This window comes from Salminus brasiliensis, chromosome 7 (genome assembly GCF_030463535.1).
Source record: "Salminus brasiliensis chromosome 7, fSalBra1.hap2, whole genome shotgun sequence".
NCBI classification, from domain to species: domain Eukaryota; kingdom Metazoa; phylum Chordata; class Actinopteri; order Characiformes; family Bryconidae; genus Salminus; species Salminus brasiliensis.
The window spans coordinates 11,084,832-11,103,514 of NC_132884.1; the positions used below are offsets into that span (position 1 = coordinate 11,084,832).

Genomic DNA, 18,683 nt, shown 5'->3' on the forward strand with positions numbered 1-18,683 from the left:
TGTCCGTAGTGGAATAAGAATCGAGAGGGAAGCGCGTTGCTTTATTGGCTGAACACTCACGGCGTCATCGTGCTGTAATATCGCGACGTTTGTGGCGGAAAGCAAAGCAAATGGCTTTTCCCCCTTTTTACTTCAAAAGTCTTCACACTTTTAAACCGATTTTTCAACAATACAATTTAAAATTAATTTTAAGTTAAATATTCGTATCTGCAGCAGTGGTTGCTCTCGGTTTTCGTCTCCTTTCCTTTGTTTAACCACGCTTATTATCGTTAGTGTGTACATACAAACACACATTTTGTCACCCAGCCTGTTTTCCTATGTTCCGATGAGGCAACACTTTTTCCAGATTGTGTAGCTACCTCAGCAGAGCATATGTTTAGGGACACTTTCAAATGTCAGATTTACTTCCTTTCTACCTTAAACTACACTATAATTCTGGACACTTTCATTAACAATTAACATTTCTTGTCTTGTAAACCCAGTATTTCAACACCTATATTTTAAAATACTAAAATATATCACCACTATTTCCTGTAATACAATAGCTTTTTCCTCTATGGCCTATATGTAAGTGTGCATATCTATATTTAACAGGTTATATAGTCTTTAGGAAAATTTTAAACAGACAGTACTGAAGTGTGTATACTAATGGGTATAGCTATATTCCATGTTTACATACTGTAAGGGACAATGAAACACTTATTTTCCCTCTGCGTCATACTGGTGTTAACGTGGTATGACGCAGTATAAATATTTTGTATTTTGTTTGGTGGAGCTGTGTTGAGGGAGTGAGAGAGCATATGTTTAGAGGATCAGCCAGACTAATTCACTGCAGATCCTCTCTCATTTAGTGGAAGACAAATTCAGGCAGCACTAGAAAAAAGGGAAAAGTTTAGAGAAGGGATTGCCTTTCCCATTCAGCACAATAAAACAAGGCATTCAGCAATAATACTGAAGTTACTGTACATAACAGTATTCACTACTTATAATAGAACAAATAAAAAAAAGAATATACCAGAATAAGTTTTTTTTTTGTTGCTATTTTAATAATAGCAGTGTGGTAATATTATAATACTAATAATCAGAATTGTAAATTGCAAATCTGTAAATACCTTATAGCACTCAACAACATATGGCACAACCTCAATTCAAATACCATTTTTTATTTACCTTTAAAGTATAATTTTACAGTGTGCTGGGTTTGTACAGTGCTCTAAGGCCGATCAGGGAATATTATCCATGCATGTTTCACAAATAGCTTTAGAATTCCAAATTATACCAAAAACAAATAATAATAACAATAATAATAAATCAATCAAAAGGCAAATCATTTACAGAAAGAAAAAGGGGAGAAAACAAAATGAACATAGAAACAAGTTGAACACTGTGAGACCTCTCAGTTTAAGAGAACGCATTCTTAACAGATGGGCTGAGAGTACAATGACCTGTAGTGCTTGTTAAGGTGGATGAGGAGGGAATCACCAATCCGCTGGGTCCATATGGGTTCCTGCCACTCTCTGACATGTTGGCAAAAACCTTGTCCAGCATTATTGGTGCCAAGTGTTACCAAAAATCTGCAGAGATTCTGCAGCCACACGTCAGGCTGTAACAGCCAGTCTATAGGCCACTGGTTTGGATTTGGCAGGTGTTTCAGGGCAGCCTCCAGCAAATCCTGGTATTTTCTATAGCACTCTGGAAAATGTGATGCAGTCTATCAAGGAAAGATTCGACGAGACGACTTGTTTTACAACCATAAGACATTTTTCCTTACCTATGCTTTTTTTCCTTTTTGCGTGCATCAGATATTTACAAAAATGTACCACAAATGAAACATTAAAAAGCTAATAAAGTTTGCATTGCATTTACATGTTTATTTTTACTTGTAGAGCAAAGAGCTTGTTATTGTACTTTTGTGCAGAGAAGGAAATCAAGAGAAACATGGCTACTGTAGCTCCAAAATCAACTTTACAGCATCGCCAAACCAAGTCATCAAGAACAAAAAAAACAAAACAGGAGCACAACATATCTGTACAGTAAATCTCCTCATAAAAATAACAGACATTTTTTACTTTTAAATCAAAACACCCTTTCTTTGCAAATTCAGCAAAATAACCTCTATAAAAGAAAAGCTATATATATAATCTTGTGAGCTTGATTAATCTTTTGCCATGTTTTTTTTTTGGTATTTCAGACAAAAGCATGAATGAAACCCACACATTCATCAATTTAATGTAGTACAGTATGTTCAGACCTTAAGTCCCGCAGAATGCTAGTCGCAAAGCATCACACTAAAACTAACCCTGTAACTGACAAAATTTCCTTAGATACAGAGTTACGGGTATGTGGCTGAAAACTGACTGTACAGCGGCCGGAGAAGTCCTAGGGGTTGAATCACAACTAGGTCAATCCAAGCAAAAGCCTTTTCTTGCCTTTTACACAAATCTCAAAGTGCTACCCTTTTCAAGATGTCCCAATACACCAGAAGTCTAAATGCTAACTTGTAGAGAGCAAGAGACAGGAAATGAGGGACTGCAGAGGTAAGCTGCAGCTGAGCAGCCTTTTCCACCTTAATACCTGCTAATGAGACCAATATCATGTGAAAGTAGAGGCAGAGGGGTTAAAGTAGCGCAGCAGTGTCAAAGATAAAACAACCCTAAACTCCAAACCAACCAAAATAAGATGGGTGGAAAAAATGCAGATAAGTGCTTTTAGATCCACACGTTTCAATCCCTCATACCGACACTAAGTCAAACGAAAGACCCTGTGGAGAGTTACTGAAGGGCATCAGCTTTTTTTTATTAGCCTTGGTGCAATCAGACTACATTATCCACTAGAACCCAGCAGTGGCATTAGTTCACAACCTCACCACACCCCCCCACCACCCCCCATACACACCCACACACACAGTTCAGAGACCAAGTCTTATCTGCATCCCATATGCCCAATATTTAGTCTTTTTTTCTGTTTAAAGATCTTGTAGATGATCAAATCTTGGACACCAACAGAAAATTTGGCAGTTGCTGTTACAGTTGGTAACGGTCCCAATGTATACACACTATGTACACCATCATCATTTCTGAACGCAATTACCCAACAGGAAATCCTTCTTTACACAAAGTGCTGTACATAGTATGTTTGAATGTATGTGTATGGGAAAGTGTGTTTGTGTATGAAGTTCACCAGGGCAGTCAGTTTTGAGTCTTAAATCTACCCAAGTAACTCAATCAACTGTTTCCTGGGACATAGGGACAGGCAGAAAGAATTCTGACATGGGGGGGGGTTACTATTACAGATGCAGAGGACAGAGTAAGCTGAGAAAGTGGGATAGAGGAGTTGTAAGGGGAGTTAGAAGTTGCTCGATGAACGATGGCAAGTGCTCATGAAGCCTGGGCATTTCCCAACAAAGCCGTCATGTAGACAGGATTGGGACAGGGTCGAGAGGCAAGGCTTGAAGCGGTTGGCTACTCCTTCGTTTGCACAGGGGGCACCTCCTCTGTGCCCTCCCAACTCTCCTGAGGCCTCTGGGGTGGACGCTGAGGGTTGTTCATGTGCTGGGCAGCTGGTCCTGTGTATGGCTGCCCATGGGGGTGGTTGTTCGGCTATGTAAAGGAGAGGGAGAGTTAAAAACTGGTATATTGACACTGGTCCCAATTATTACTACTGTATAGTTTTTATGGTGCGTTACCTGCTGATACTGTGTCCCAGGTGAGTGGGGGTAAAGTGCTGTGTCTTCTGGTGGGGAAGAATCATGATCATCAGGAGCTTCCTGATCATCAGGTTCCTGTCAATCAGATGTAGCATATTAGCCACAGAACATCTCAATGGGCATCAAGTACTAAACAAGGATAAACAAATCATGAAAAAGGTAAAATAAGAGACAACAGTTTTATTAACTCACCTCCTCAGGACAGAGTTCACAAGCCTTGGCCAGCGTCATCCTGGCACTGTGAGATCGTTCGAGGAAGTAGCCATTAGAGGTTTCATTACTCTGTACTGGGGGAGACCAGTTGTTGTAGCTGTATTGAGGGTTCCCCGTGTATGGCCTCCTCTCCAGCTCATCGCCCAACCACTCCACAGCCCATGTCCATTTCCTTTTCAAATCCCCATTACTCTGCAGAGCATGCACACAAAAAGTGAAAACGGCATATTCAAATCAGCATATTTATTGTTCCACTAACTCTTCTTGTAGTCTTACTTGAAACAGGTCACACATCTTAAATGCCTCACCTGCAGGATCTGATATGCCACAGAGCAGTTGCTGAAGAGCGCAACCATGCACTTGATGCACTGATATGCTCTTTTTTGGTAGTGGTTCTTGGAGCGCTGGATGGTATCAAATAAGCCATCCCGGTCATCAGGAATCCCCTTTAGCACATTATGGATTCTGCAGATGCAGAAAGAGTCATTAAAAGCAAGGCAAATTGTATTTATTGTCTGCAAACAGGTAGGCAGGCAAATCAATCATTACTGTCAGACTGCAATGGACAGGCCAACCACAAATTCGGACCATTACCATTACCAAGTCCCTTCATAATGCAGAAATAAAAACACAGTAAAATATAGTAAAACAAGAATCCCTATGTGATCAGTCTTAAAAAAATAATGTATTTTCTTGGTTCAGTCACTGTAAATCCAGTACAGTTGGCAAATAAAGTGCTTTAATCCACATTTTGATGGGAAAAAAGGCTTTTATAGAATTATAAAATTATTATCTAGATATAGAACTCAATGCATGTGAAAACATTACCGGTGTGTCTGCCATGAGTCCTCAATCAGCAGGATTTGGAGTAGCAGGTCCAGGTAAGGCCTCAGCTCATAAGTGTAAGAGTATGCCACCTAACAACACAAATCATAAACAAATCTAAGCCTATAATGGTATAACAAGAAAACAAGACATTTTAAAACCACAACTCAACAAATGGTAATCAGCTTAAAGGTAAGTGCCTGACCGACCTGCCAGAGAAGTTCACTCAGTACGGTGGAGGAGAACTGAGGGTTCTCCCAGCAGCAGAAACGTAGCAGTTTGACTGTCTCTTCAGAGTTACTGCAGTCCTCAATAATCTTTTTTACATAGCTGGTGCGCACAAAAAGTATTTCTGCCACCAGCTGCTGGAGAGGCATGATTGGGGCTGTGAGGTTGGAGTCACCATATGGGTTTGGAAGAGCTGGATTACCTGAGGAGGAAGAATTGACAAAAAACAAACAAAAAAAAAAAATTTTTAAACAAACAAGATATTATGTCTTTGGTTTTATAAACACTTTCTGAGAATGAGCTAGTGCCTTCAACTCCATTAAATCATTGAAATTACTCACCATTAATTGAGGACTGCATGCGTGATGACACATCACAACATCGCACCAGCTGAGATACTACTGTGTAAAGCTTGCCGAGCTCTGCGTACTGGTACTTAATTGGAGGGCCAGGACCCTCATCTAAAGCCACCAGCATAAACGTAGCCGGCACACTCAACTTCAACAGCTGCGTCTTTTCTGCCAAACCTACCGACCCCAAAAAGTGATTATTACAGTCTGGTATTCATGATATGCTTACATTGTTTCAAATATATTCAAATAGTGTTCACTATAGATGTACAACTCAAACAGATTCTCCCATACCCATCTAAAACCACATCAAGATGTGCACACAAGCTGTATTAAATTGGTAACTGTAATTAGTCCAGCAAATTAATACTGAGTAGGAAAACGTCAAGGGATCTCTACTAAACATTTTGGAATTCCGGTGGATTTAAGACACTGGTTTTAAATATCATTACAGGATGGTGTGCAGTGGAAGAATTCCATTGCTTTTCATTTGCAAAGGCAATGGAAGGCTTGTAGAGATCTCACTGTTGCACAATCCAATTAACCCTTAAATTCTTACCCAAGTTGGCATACATGACAAAGAGGTTGAAGTACTGTTGAAGGTGACGTCCGTGCTCAGACACCTCCCTCCTCAACAGGTTTAGCACCGCCCGCAACAGGTGATCACTCAGAGTCAGACTGTCACAAGTCTGTGGCCCAGAACAAGTAAATGGGGGAGAAAAAAAAACCTTAATCTGAATTTACTATATATAAATTTAGACTTAAATTATTATATCCAAATCTCTGCACTAAAGTATAAAATCTCCAGAATACTCTGGAGAACATCCTGATAAAACTATGCAACTCAGAAAAGGGCCCTTGGAGTTGGACCAAGCACCAGTGCTCTGTTTGGTGTTAATATAGGCGTGCATCCTCATAGATACACAGGCACAGAAGTATAATTCAGCCATTGGACAATTTACAACTTATATGTATGCATCTTACTCACTTACCTGCGTGGAGGACGCCGGTGAGGTTACGGGAGCAGGGCATGGTCCGTCCTGCAGTGAGAAGTGTGCAATGAAGACTATGAGCTTGGAGAAGGCTCCCCGGACTTCAGCACTCGGGCATTCCAATAAATACTCAGAGAACCGTGTGGGGAAGGCAAAGAGGACATTGTGTGCAAACCAGCTGCGGACACTCTTACTGTGACGCAATAAGATGCACAGGGCGTCATACCTAAATGAGGAATAATAAATATTTATTTTAAAACCCTGTTTATCAAATGAATCATTTTAAAAGTTGGTAAAAACAGCCACTAAAACCATTTTCTGCATGTACACTCACCAGTCACTAGCAGGGCCTCGGACCACTTTTTTTGTGTGAAATCCTGTGCTAAACAGGAATCTAGCAGCAAGCTGAATACTTATCATTGATATTTCTTCAGCCTCAGGTAGTAGGTGATCTTGACCTTGTTAAACCAAATAGGAAACAACTGTTTTTTAAATGCACAGCAATCAAACAATCCAATATACCCAAATATAAACTACAGATGACAGATTCTCACATGATAGTGTCTTTATAACAATGAATGCAAATCTGATTACAGCACTAGACAAATTAAAGTATTTCTTTCTAGGTCATACCTGGGGGAGGGTTCAGATACACACTATTGCAGGTGAGTAATTTTTTGATGAACTGGAAGTACTCTAGGCTGTACTGCATGCGGCTGTGCATGAACTGTACATTCTGTTTTCGCACACTGCACTCAATAGCCGAAGGCATTTTAAGCTGGTGGGGCTTCGGCATGAGCGTTAGCTCAGCTATGTAGTTTAACAGGTCACTGTCGCCCCCCGCTCTGTCCATGCGCTCATAGAAAAGGATGTAGGCGTTCCACCAGCGCTTTTGTCGCCGGTATGACATACGCTTCATCATATGGTCGAACACCTCGCCCATATACTCTCCTCCGAAGCACTGGTTCTTCATCTCCTCATCATCATCCATCTTGCACTCTGTGACGTCCCCATCATCAAACTTATACCACCGATCCCTTTGGCCATCACTTCCGTTGCCATGCCGCTGGACAATGTAGGAGTAATAGTGTCCTCCACTTGCTTGGCCTGAGTGCACCAGCACTCCCACCAGCCGATAACGGGAGCTTCCGTCAGACTCGGACTCCAAAGATGGGTTCTGATGGATGACCTGGCTCTCCGGAGACAGGTCATCACCCTCCAGCTTGGCAACACCTGCCACTGTGTATGGCTCCATGTCCAGCTCACGTGGAAACTCAAAGTAGTCATTGAACTTAATAGCACACTCCCGTTCCCAGTCGTAGTCAAATCGTTTCAGCTGGATGGCCAGTACCGGGGGGAGCTTCTTAATCAAGAGGCGCTTTACTGTATCAACCTATAGAGTGAGAAAGACATTATTAAGACCGATATAATTAGAACATAATTGTCTCACTGCACAAAAAAAAAAAACAAAAAAAACAAAACAAGAACAAACACCAAAGAGACAACACAATTATGAAATTTAAGTATAAAAGTCTGAACAGGGCAAGTCCTTATTGCAGGTACCTTCTTGTTGCACTTTTCACAATGATAAGCATTGGCTCCTTCCAGTAAGTCCCCTTTGACATACTGTTCCATGGAGTCAAGGAGATTCTGATGATTCCTGATGTCTACATTCAGTGTGGTGAATGACTCCTCACACTCATACCTAACAACATAAATATGGCCTTTGTTTTACACATCTTCCAAACTTTAAGACAGGAAACTTGTTCATACACAGGCAACCCTCACCTGTGGGGACAACCCTGGCAGATTTTCTGGTCTGCAAATGAGCCACCTAAGACTCTGCTGAGCATGCTGGGATGGCCAAGAGCCTTTAGTGCCTCATCCAGGCTGTCTACCAAAGAGTTAAAAAACTCTAGGGCATCATGCTGTTCCCTCAGATTGACTGGCTCACCCCATAACCTGTAAAACAAGTTATGAGAAACAGAGTAAACCAAATGCATAATAAAAGAACAACTGTAATGAAACTCCAAGAAGGGAGAACTTCAAGTTTTTAATTTAATAAAAGGTTTAAATTTTTTTATTTATAGAAAATAATTGTGACATTACCTGAATTGTTTCCAGAAGCCTCTCGGTACATAATACTGCAGTCTGGATGCAGCAAGATGGCCGAAGATGACCTGCAGGTGGCGCAGCACTCCAATATTGTACTCCTTGCGGTCCTCAGCCTTATTAAGAGAGGGCTTGTCATCAAACTGGTGGTGATAACTGAACACTTCATCCCTGGGGTCCACATTACTCTGCAGCACAATAATAGGTCATGTTTGGACAAAAGGTTTGGAAGCTCTAAGAATATGGGACTGGCAAAAAGATCTGCTGCTTTGTCTGCCATGATGGCCAAATAAAACTGTCTATATGGTGTCCTAAAATGCTACTAAGGAATAGTATACCTCATTGTAGAAATAGACATAATGCTGTGCAACATCTACCTCATTATCCTGCTTTTCATCTCCGGACATGTCGTCATCCACATCACTGCCAGTGCCCTCAATGGCCAGAATGCCATTTCGGATTGGAGGGATCATGTACAACTGCTGAATCACTGAGTTCATATAGCATGTGGCTCCTGCATTCTTCAGACCCACAAATCCTTTAATGGGCCGTGGCCCCACAGGTGGGAGGTACTCCCACTCAGTAAGTGCCTCACAGCCTGACAGTGAGAGGTTAGTGTTTTCATTTTCATTCATTAAAAACGCTACACATACAAAAAGCTCCCCGCAAAAGAACATCCCCCTGATAAAGTCAGATTAACTGAATATTCGTCTAGAAGCTGATCTAGGTCCAGCTTTATACCAAAATATTCTACGAACTGGTTATCAGTGCAATATCAAGACACTTGCCTTGGTAGTACATATCCGTGAGCGTGTCAACAATCTGTTTCAGGTTGCGTACACATCCAACAGCAAGTGCTACAAGCAGTTCAAAGCCAGCATTAATAGTAGCAGGACTACTGCATACTGGAATCGCCTGTTCAGCAGGAAACTCGCCAGTCTTCATATACTGTAGATAAACATTAGATGCTGGAAAGATGAAATCATCTATTAGCTCCTGTAGACAGGAAAAGAAAAAGAGGAGTGGGAATTATTACATGATGTCATCATGTAAGGTTGGTTTTCATTTTCATTTTTTTTACAGTTAATGTTATCTGCTATTCACCTTGATGAGGTTTGCACCACCCTTTTCACAGCCAATGCAGAATTTCTTTTCAGGTGTCTGGAAGGCCAACAGTTCCTTTGTCACCCCCAGATGACCTTCTAGAATGGTCTCTTCCACCCCAGTCTCCCCTGTTCTCTTGACCTCATCCTTGTATCAATTTAAATACAAGTCAATGAATATGTGGAATAAAAATAAGGCAACACAGTACTTTGTAAAACTTTTAGGCACCTAATCACAACTAAGAACTATTTAGCTTGGTATGCACAATGTCTAACATTACACTAATATACACTATATTGCCAAAAGCATTCACATGCATATAAACTTGAGTAACATCCCATTCTTAATCCATAATTTTAAGTTTAATATGATGCCAGGCCAGCTAGAATGGCTTCAACTCTTCTGGGAAGGCTTTTCGCAAGGTTTAGGAGTGTGTTTATGGACATTTTTGACCTTTCTTCCAGAAGCGCGTTTGTTAGGTCAGACACAGATGTTGGACGCTGGCTCACAGTCACCGTTCTAATTAATCCCTATTAATCCCTATCGGGTTGAGGTACAGGCCAGTCAAGTTCTTCTACACCAAACCCGCTCATCCATTTCTTTATGTACCTTACTTTGTGCACTAGTGAGCAGTCATGTTGGAAGAGGAACAGAAAGGGACTAAGTTGGAAGCATGAAATTGACCAAAATCTCTTGGTAAGCTGAAGCATTAAGAGTTCCTTTCACTGGAACTAAAGGGCCGAACTCAACTGCTGAAAAACAACTCCACACTATAATCACCCCTCCACCAAACTTTATCCAATGCAGTTAGAGAAGTACCGTTTCTTTGGGCAACCGCCAAACTCAGACTCGTCCATGGGATTGCCAGGCGGAGAAGCGTGATTCGTCACTTCAGAGAACAGGTCTCCACTATAACCGGCGCTTTGCATTGCACTTGGTGATGCAAGGCTTGGATGCAGCTGCTCTGCCATGGAAACCCATTCAATCAAGCTCTCTATGCACTGTTTTGAGCTAATCTGAAGGCCATATGAAGTTTGGAGGTCTGTAGCGATTGACTCTTGACTGTGGAATATTTAGTAGCGAGGAAAGTTCACGACTGGACTTGTTGCACAGGTGGCATCACATCACAGTACCATGCTGGAATTCACTGAGCTCCAACCCATTCTTTTTTTTTGTTTGTAGAAGCAGTCTGCATGCCTAGGTGCTTGGTTTTATACACCTGGGGCCATGGAATTGATTGGAACAACTGACTTCAATGATTTGGATGGGTAAGTGAATACTTTTGGCAATTTAGTGAATCACAGTTGAATAAAAGCATGTAAACATATATAATAAGAAATAACAAGAATTCCTTAAAATAGGCTAGTTTGAAGAATTAAGATTTCTACTTGAACCCCCTAGCCAACACATGGATTTGTTCATTTTTATCACCAGCACACATAGTAAAATAATGAAAAAACAATCTTTACAAGTATTTTCATAATTTGTTCAGAGTTAAAGTATGGGTTGTTTGCACTTAATATAATGTAAACAGACTGGATGAACACACCCTGATTCTCTTTAGCCAGTCAATCTCATTGTTAAGGAGGACCTCAGCATTGGGCAGGTTGATGTTGCTGTTGTATGCGTAGTTGAGCAAGTGCCTTAAGAGGGTGAAGTAATCACCAGCATGCTTTGCTCTTTCCTTTGCAGTGCTCTGGAGGGGAAACAGCAAATTGTCCAGTCAATGCAACAACCATACACTGAATAATGTGCTGTGGTATATGCATTTTGTCACCAACGGAGATTTGGTGTCCCGATTCAGTTGTGGACCACAAACCAATTAGAGTACCTTAATGCTGATCATTGGCCAACACACACCCTGAACTAATTATTTTGGTGGTGACCAATTTGAAATAACAATTTTATAGTGCCGTAAAGATGCTATGATTTTATTTTCTACAATGTGTGCATACTACTACTAGTAGTCTACTACTACTGCTGCTTTGAACACACTGTTGAGTGCTGGTTTAAGACCAAAGAAAAGCATGCTGTACTCCCAGTGATAACAGCTTCTGGTACAGTTTCTAACCAGTCATAGTCCAAAAGCGAAAGACGTGGCGAGAGTGTATTTAACTGGACTTTTTTTTGGGAGGCATTGGTAAAAACAGCACAAAATGCACAAATGTCTGGCGGAAAAGCAGCTAATCAGTCAAAGCACTAGAACCATGGATGTTAGGCCAAGTTTTCACGTTTCATTGTAATGCAGTTCACAGACTCTAAACCGTTACCTTCTGAGAACACTCCTCACTGCTGCGGACTGTGAATAGTTTCTTTTAGTGCCATCTAGAAGACGAAAAAGGGCGCTCTGCCAGAACGGTAATAACAAAGGGTCAGAACTGGATCGGGCTTAAAACAATAGATACCCGATGCATTAAAATGTGTGGTTCGGATCAGGACATCCCTAATCAGCATCCTTTTAGAAATTATAAAATTAGTGTGTATTGTACACATACACCACAGCAACCATACATTAGTCTTCCTTTTACAGGTCACAATGAGCTAACCAAGAATACCTGCAGATAAACGGTAGTAATATTTTTCTTAGTACAGGCTACTCACTCCCAGAACAGTAAAGAGCAGAGTGATGAAGAAGAGAAGAGGTCGGTGGCCCATGCAACACCTGGTGGCCATAAGGAAAAATTGCTCCTGAGCCATCTGACGCACTGACCTGCATACATACAGAGTGTACGACTGAAAAACACAACCCATTTAAGAAAGATAAAAGTAGTACTACCGTAACAATATTCTGAAGAAAATATTATACATAACATTAAAATATATAACTTCTAAAAAACCAAAAAGTACACACACACACACACACACACACACACTATATGGACAAAAGTAATGGGACACCTGCTCATTCATGGTTTCTTCCAAAAGGTATTGTGCAGGGGAAGCATAGTGCCAAGAGGTTCATGTGTGTCTGCTCCAGAGAATGCTATTCTATTAGCAATACATCTCTACAGTGAACAGACAAACTGAGTGTGGGCACATTTGTACATCAATGACAGCAATGGACACAACTTAGTATCCAAATGCGAAATAAGAAAGGGTGTCCACAAACATTTGGACATATAGTGTATTTTGCAAGTAATATAGAACGTTATGTGACCAAATGTACACAAATGTGCCTGTGATACCAACTTGCTCTGGCAGTGCAGTAAAAGGTCAATGATGAAGGTCTGCCAGGCCTTTTCCTTGCTGAGAGTGTCCAAGGCTGTGGGCATGAGAGCGAAGCACAGCGTCATGGCCTCCAGGGCCTCACAGCACACCTGCTCATCCTCTGTATCAGGCTCATTACCGGCATTTGTCTGCAAAACACCACTAATTAGTACACTTGACTGCATTGCTGTAATTATGACATAATGCTAACAAACTGAAATTGTCTGCTAAGAGGAACGTCATTCCATCAAACTAGATATTAAGGAGAGGAAAAAAGCTGGTCATTTTACCTTCTCATAGATCTTGCTGATCTCTTCATTGGAGCTAAAGACCAGCTGTACGCTCCCACATCCTGATGCCCAAACAATCTTCTGTACTGCCCGTATTACACAGATATCTGGGATATATTTTGAAGCCTGGAAGAAATTCTGAGATTTGTGCAACAATATGGAAATTTGAAATGTAAAACTGGTTCACTGGGGGGGGGGGGGTTCAATGTACATCTAGGATTTGACAGTACAATTTTAATATAAAGCCTCATGTACCTCATCAGAGATTTGCTGGGCCAATCGTATAGCTACATTGCGTAGCATACACTCTGAGGCAGGGTTGGGAATGTTCTGGAGAGCATTCTGAAGCACCAGGGCTTGGTCATGTGTTGCCTGATTTATCTGAGGGACAAATAAATAGCTAATTATGCAGGGGCCTTCTCTTAGCTATTACATTTGTACTTAAAAAAAGCAATATTAAATGTCTCTTACAGGTGATGCAGGGTTGGTTCCCTCCACCACAGGTTGGCATGCCTCTGCCACAGCTTTGACATGCCCAAAGCCAATAGCAGTGAGCAGGAGCTTAGCGATCTTCAAGGCATTGAGGTAGGCTCCACGCCGTGTCTCCATGTCAGCATTGGGCAAAAAGTTGTTCCTAGTGAGCATGCCCAGCACCAGCGGGAGACCTCCGCTCTTCAAAAAGTTGTATTGAAAGTCACTGGCATCTTCACCCAGAGTGCCACTGGCTGGCATCAGAAGGGCATACACGACCTGACATGAAAAAAATAAAAGTCAGCTGTCAAGGTCTTTCTTTGCATCTTCTTTGCACAGAAACACACACCATCACATTAATCATCACACCTCAGTAAGGTAGAGCACTTGTGAAGGTGAGGGTCCGAAGAAGCGGGAGTCTAACGTGGGACTAAGGCTGTTCTCTCCCAGCTTAGCATGATCCAGGCAAATTGCTCGCAGGTTCTCCACTGTAGTGTTATCTACAGAGACATAAATCAGATTTTCAAACCATTAGGGATTGTATTCACACAAAGTGGAAACTATTTTAAAGACAATCTGTAATAGTGGCAACAGAGTACTGAATAAGAAACCTGGAGGGATGAGCTTCATAAGGACCCTGGCCCCATCCCGGAGCAGAGGCATGTTTAAGGTGCAGCCCAAATCAGCAACTTGCCAAAGGAACGAGATATATCGCAAGTGCAGAGACATGATCTGAAGGAGCAAGACAGTATTACTGGTGGAAGCACACTCATACTTTTTAACTTTTTACTTGGCTTACTCTAATATGCAGCAGCAACTTTTTTTTATATTTACATGATACACAATTCTTTAACATTTCAGTGATTACTTAGTTCCTAAGATGTGCGAAACAAAAATGTCACCCAAACCTATTTTACAGTGGGGAAAAAAAATATTTAGTCACCAATTGTGCAAGTTCTCTCACTTAAAAAAATGAGAGAGGCCTGTAATTGACATCATAGGTAGACCTCAACTATGAGAGACAAAATGAGAAAAAAAATTCTGAAAAAGACATTGTCTGATTTTGAAACAATTTATTTGCAAATAATGGTGGAAAATAAGTATTTGGTCACCTACAAACAAGCAAGATTTCTGGCCATCACAGACGTGCAACTTCTTTAAGAGGCTTCTCTGTCCTCGAGCATGACACCTGTTTGAACTCGTTAACAGTATAACAGACACCTGCCCACAACCTCAAACAGTCAAACTCCAAACTCCACTATGATGAAGACCAAAGAACTGTCGAAGGACACCAGAAACAAAATTGTAGACCTGCACCAGGCTGGAAAGACAATCTGCAATAGGCAAGCAGCTTGGTGAGAAGAAATCTACTGTGGGAGCAATAATCAGAAAATGGGAGACCTACAAGATCCCTCGATCAGGGGCTCCACTCAAGATCTCAGCCCGTGGGGTCAAAATGATCACAAGAACGGTGAGCAAAAAATCCCAGAACCACACGGGGGGACCTAGTGAATGACCTGCAAAAAACTGGGACCAACGTTATAAAGGCTACCGTCAGTAACACACTACGCCGCCAGGGACTCAGATCTTGCAGTGCCAGACGTGTTCCCCTGCTTAAGCCAGTACCTATCCGGGCGCGTCTGAAGTTTGCTAGAGAGCATTTGGATGTTCTGGAAGAGTACTGGGAGAATGTCTTATGGTCAGATGAAACCAAAGTAGAACTGTTTGTTACAAACACAACTCGTTGTGTTTGGAGGAGAGTGAATGCCGAGTTGCATCCAAAGAACACCATACCAACTGTGAAGCATGGAGGTGGCAACATCATGCTTTGGGGCTGTCCCTCCCTTTGGAGGGAGTTGAAAGTCTGTGTTGCCCGCCGACAGCCCCAAAACATCACTGCATGGAGGAATGGGCCAACATACCAGCAACGCTGTGTGCAAACCTTGTGAAGACTTACAGAAAACGTTTGACCTCTGTCATTGCCAACAAAGGATATATAACAAAGTATTGAGATGAACTTTTGTTATTGACCAAATACTTATTTTCCACCATTATTTGCAAATAAATTCTTTAAAAATCAGACAATGTGACTTTCAGATTTTTTTTTCCTCATTTTGTCTCTTTGTCTCTTACAGGCCTCTCTTATCTTTTTAAGTGGGAGAACTTGCACAATTGGTGACTGACTAAATACTTTTTTTACCCACTATATATAGGTTTTGGTGACATTTTATTTTATATAGCTGTGCACACAAATTGTACATGCCTGTAACTGCAATAAAGTGTACTAGTTCAACCTTAAAAATTGCAGATAACAAAAGTTCCCACAGTTGCCATTTATGTTGCTTTATGCTGTGGATGATGTCCATTTATGACCTTAACACAGTAACATAAATAGGATACAAAAAAGAAACAAACTGTCAAATCTGATTTAATGTATCCAATCTATAAAAGTACTGGCCACATGCTTGATTGACTGAATTGGACTGAATCACTACAAATCAGATTGCTCCCCGGACAATGGTTTTATGCACACAGTCCATTTACATGACACACAGCTGCTCATTCTGCATGTTTTCACTGCAGCTCTGCGTTAAGATCTAGGGTATTATTACTGCAAAAAGTAACATCAGCAGTATTCCTCACTGTTATGGTTAAACTTTGACAATTAATCCGCAGCAATTAAACGCGAATGATGTAACCAACTAATTGACAATTAAATTAGTTGCCACTTATATCAATACAGATTTCATAAAGAACAGTTTTGTCACATGTATTACTAAGATTAAAGTAATGAGGGTTACGACCCAACCATCATTTCTCTCATTACTCTTACTATTACCCATCATTACTCTCAAGTTATACTACACCATGATTATTATATTATGATTAAGAATATGTTGCACACCTGAGCAGTACAACAGTTTAGATGGTTTGGTGACTTTCGTCAATAATTTATAAATAGTTCTGACCAGAGGAGGATTGGTCGCCCTTGTTGGGTTCCTCCCAAGGTTTCTTCCTCCAGCTCTGAGGACGTCACTGTTGTCACACAGTTGTCACTGTTGGCTTGCTCACTGGGGGTCTTAGATTTTTAATCTCTTTTTATGTTTTTGATTTCTTGTCTTTTTACTAATTACTGACTGTGTAAAGCTGCTTTGTGACAATAGTTGTAAAAAGCGCTTTACAAATAAATTTGATTTGATGATTACTGCTCACCACTCCTGGCAGACAGCTCTCCACTTCCGGGTTAGGTCCATCACTGTAGTGGTTGCCATGGTTGCCAGGTGAACCCGTGGAGGAGTCAGAGGAGCTGTCTGGACTAGAAGGCATGTTGGAGCTAACCTGGGTCAGTTTCGCAGTTATCAGCTACAGGACGAAAGCGAGTAGAAGAGAAAGAGAAAGATGCCAGAAAGATTTGTGACATGTTCAAAAGTTCACTCATATAGCAGAGTCTATGATACAATCAGAGCATATACTCACAGTTTTGTCTTTAAGGTTGAGCTGTCCAATCAGCTTCCGATCATCAGCTGGGTCCACAATTTCCCCTCCGATGAAAAGCTCAATTTTGGTGTGTGTGCTGTTGGCTTTGATTCGGTTGAGGATGCAGCGGCGCACAGAGCCAATTGTGTCATTCGTGTGAGACCAGATGTCCAGGTCATCCACCTGGCGGCCCTGGTTTGGAAATCGCACCACCAGGGTGATGTGCTTCCCACGGAATGCCCTGAATGACAGCAAGCAAAAGGGGGTTACATGCGATCATGCGATTTTTTTTTTTTTTTTGCCTCAGACAAAAAGTGTTCAGAATTCTAAAAAGCAAGGCACAAAAATCAAACAGCATAACAAGGACTATGTGAAGCAAACCTGGACATAGGAAGAATGGTCCTCTCCTCATGATAGTCACTATCACACTCGTTAATGTATTCTTTGAGCACAGTCAGCACCCTGACCATTCGAATGGCCTCTTGACGAGCACAGTTTATGCTGTCCTTGTCCCCATCCAACACACACAGTGTGTCGTACGAGGCCTTCAGACGGTCAAAACAGGACTGGATGAAGTCTTCATGGATCTCCACCTGCGAAAGACACAAAGCAGCTTCAACCAAGAACTTTAAATTAATTGCTAAATTATGTGGCGGCTTAAAAAAAAAAAAAAAAAAAAAAAAAAAAAAAAAAAAAAGAGCGCGCCTGTTAATTTACCTGATTAACTTGGAGTTTTGGTCCAAGGTTGGTGTAAATCTCTTTTAGCAAGTCTATTGCACGACTTGCAATGTCATCGCTCCCTTGAATCACAACCTATGCAATCACATAAAAAAAAACTTGCTGTATTTCTCTATATTGGTTATTTCTTAGACACGGAGTATTAGACACTTCAGTATTCAAGGTAAAATGCCTGGTTTTCGATCCTAACACACTACTCATCCCAATAGTTTTATATGTGTATCATGTCACACATGATTTGCAAAGAAATAAAAGAAATCAAAACTTACTCTCCAGAGATAGTCGAGGCCAATTAGCTCCAGATCATCCATCATATATGCCCTACGCTTCGCCACAAGCTTGCCCTCCCTGCAGTTCACTGCTTTAAAGAAGCGTTCAAAGCACTTCATGCCATTCTCTGTCAGAAGCGAGGGATCCAGCTGTAGCACATTGTTCTCAAAGAAGTCCTTGTTGATATCCGGGTCAAGATCAGGTTCATCACCCATTAGTTTAGAGTACCATTTAAAACAGGCCTCTCGGTCACAAAGGAAGACTGCATTCTCTGCCAGGCACTTCCAAATCTGCTTAGCCTGAGGCGCACACAGCCACAGCTGCCCATCCTTCAGCAGAAACCTACACACAAAAGTGAAGGCATTTGAAAAATTATAGTTTGAAAAATTATAGCCAAAAAAAAAAAAAAACAATATTGCCCACTGTGTTGCATACTTGTTTACATAAGCCGTCAGGAAGAGAGTGCAGTGCGCTTAAAAGATCAATGCATCAGTAACAACACCTCTGCACACACAGAGCAGACTGAGACAGGTGAAGACGTGTTACTCAAGGCTAGTAGGTGTTAGGCTTCTCTATTTTTTCTTCTTTAAATACAGCATTTAAAAATATACTGCAATTTTTCAGGCAGTACACAGTCAAATAACATATCTCCCAAACTATTATTAATTATATATTAAGCTTTAAAATGTGTAAATGCAAT

The 18,683-nt window shown here is 41.1% G+C and overlaps 1 protein-coding gene across 4 annotated transcripts in view; it reads right to left on the bottom strand.

Moving 5' to 3' along the window:
- Positions 1–1,147: 1,147 nt before the first annotated feature.
- The window catches only part of LOC140559972 (ubiquitin carboxyl-terminal hydrolase 9X-like), a 32,206-nt gene continuing 14,670 nt past the window's right edge, over positions 1,148–18,683 (bottom strand). Inside the window, exons 16-45 of one of the 4 annotated variants that reach the window (XM_072683840.1) lie at positions 17,983–18,325; positions 17,693–17,788; positions 17,357–17,568; positions 16,976–17,216; positions 16,712–16,861; positions 14,110–14,230; positions 13,868–13,998; positions 13,499–13,777; positions 13,283–13,408; positions 13,028–13,165; positions 12,720–12,886; positions 12,132–12,240; positions 11,080–11,226; positions 9,531–9,677; positions 9,215–9,422; positions 8,804–9,024; positions 8,424–8,542; positions 8,103–8,276; positions 7,878–8,019; positions 6,948–7,707; positions 6,649–6,772; positions 6,315–6,540; positions 5,882–6,011; positions 5,314–5,499; positions 4,954–5,174; positions 4,748–4,836; positions 4,228–4,384; positions 3,899–4,111; positions 3,686–3,781; positions 1,148–3,599 (exon numbers count right to left, since the gene is read on the bottom strand). In XM_072683840.1, coding sequence (XP_072539941.1) covers positions 3,462–3,599; positions 3,686–3,781; positions 3,899–4,111; positions 4,228–4,384; positions 4,748–4,836; positions 4,954–5,174; positions 5,314–5,499; positions 5,882–6,011; positions 6,315–6,540; positions 6,649–6,772; positions 6,948–7,707; positions 7,878–8,019; positions 8,103–8,276; positions 8,424–8,542; positions 8,804–9,024; positions 9,215–9,422; positions 9,531–9,677; positions 11,080–11,226; positions 12,132–12,240; positions 12,720–12,886; positions 13,028–13,165; positions 13,283–13,408; positions 13,499–13,777; positions 13,868–13,998; positions 14,110–14,230; positions 16,712–16,861; positions 16,976–17,216; positions 17,357–17,568; positions 17,693–17,788; positions 17,983–18,325 — 5,611 coding nt within the window. In that variant the 3' untranslated portion in view covers positions 1,148–3,461. Of the gene's footprint in view, positions 3,600–3,685; positions 3,782–3,898; positions 4,112–4,227; positions 4,385–4,747; positions 4,837–4,953; positions 5,175–5,313; positions 5,500–5,881; positions 6,012–6,310; positions 6,541–6,648; positions 6,773–6,947; positions 7,708–7,877; positions 8,020–8,102; positions 8,277–8,423; positions 8,615–8,803; positions 9,025–9,214; positions 9,423–9,530; positions 9,678–11,079; positions 11,227–12,131; positions 12,241–12,719; positions 12,887–13,027; positions 13,166–13,282; positions 13,409–13,498; positions 13,778–13,867; positions 13,999–14,109; positions 14,231–16,711; positions 16,862–16,975; positions 17,217–17,356; positions 17,569–17,692; positions 17,789–17,982; positions 18,326–18,683 lie in introns of those variants that run through there. The other 3 variants (XM_072683839.1, XM_072683838.1, XM_072683841.1) reach the window with 3 other exon arrangements.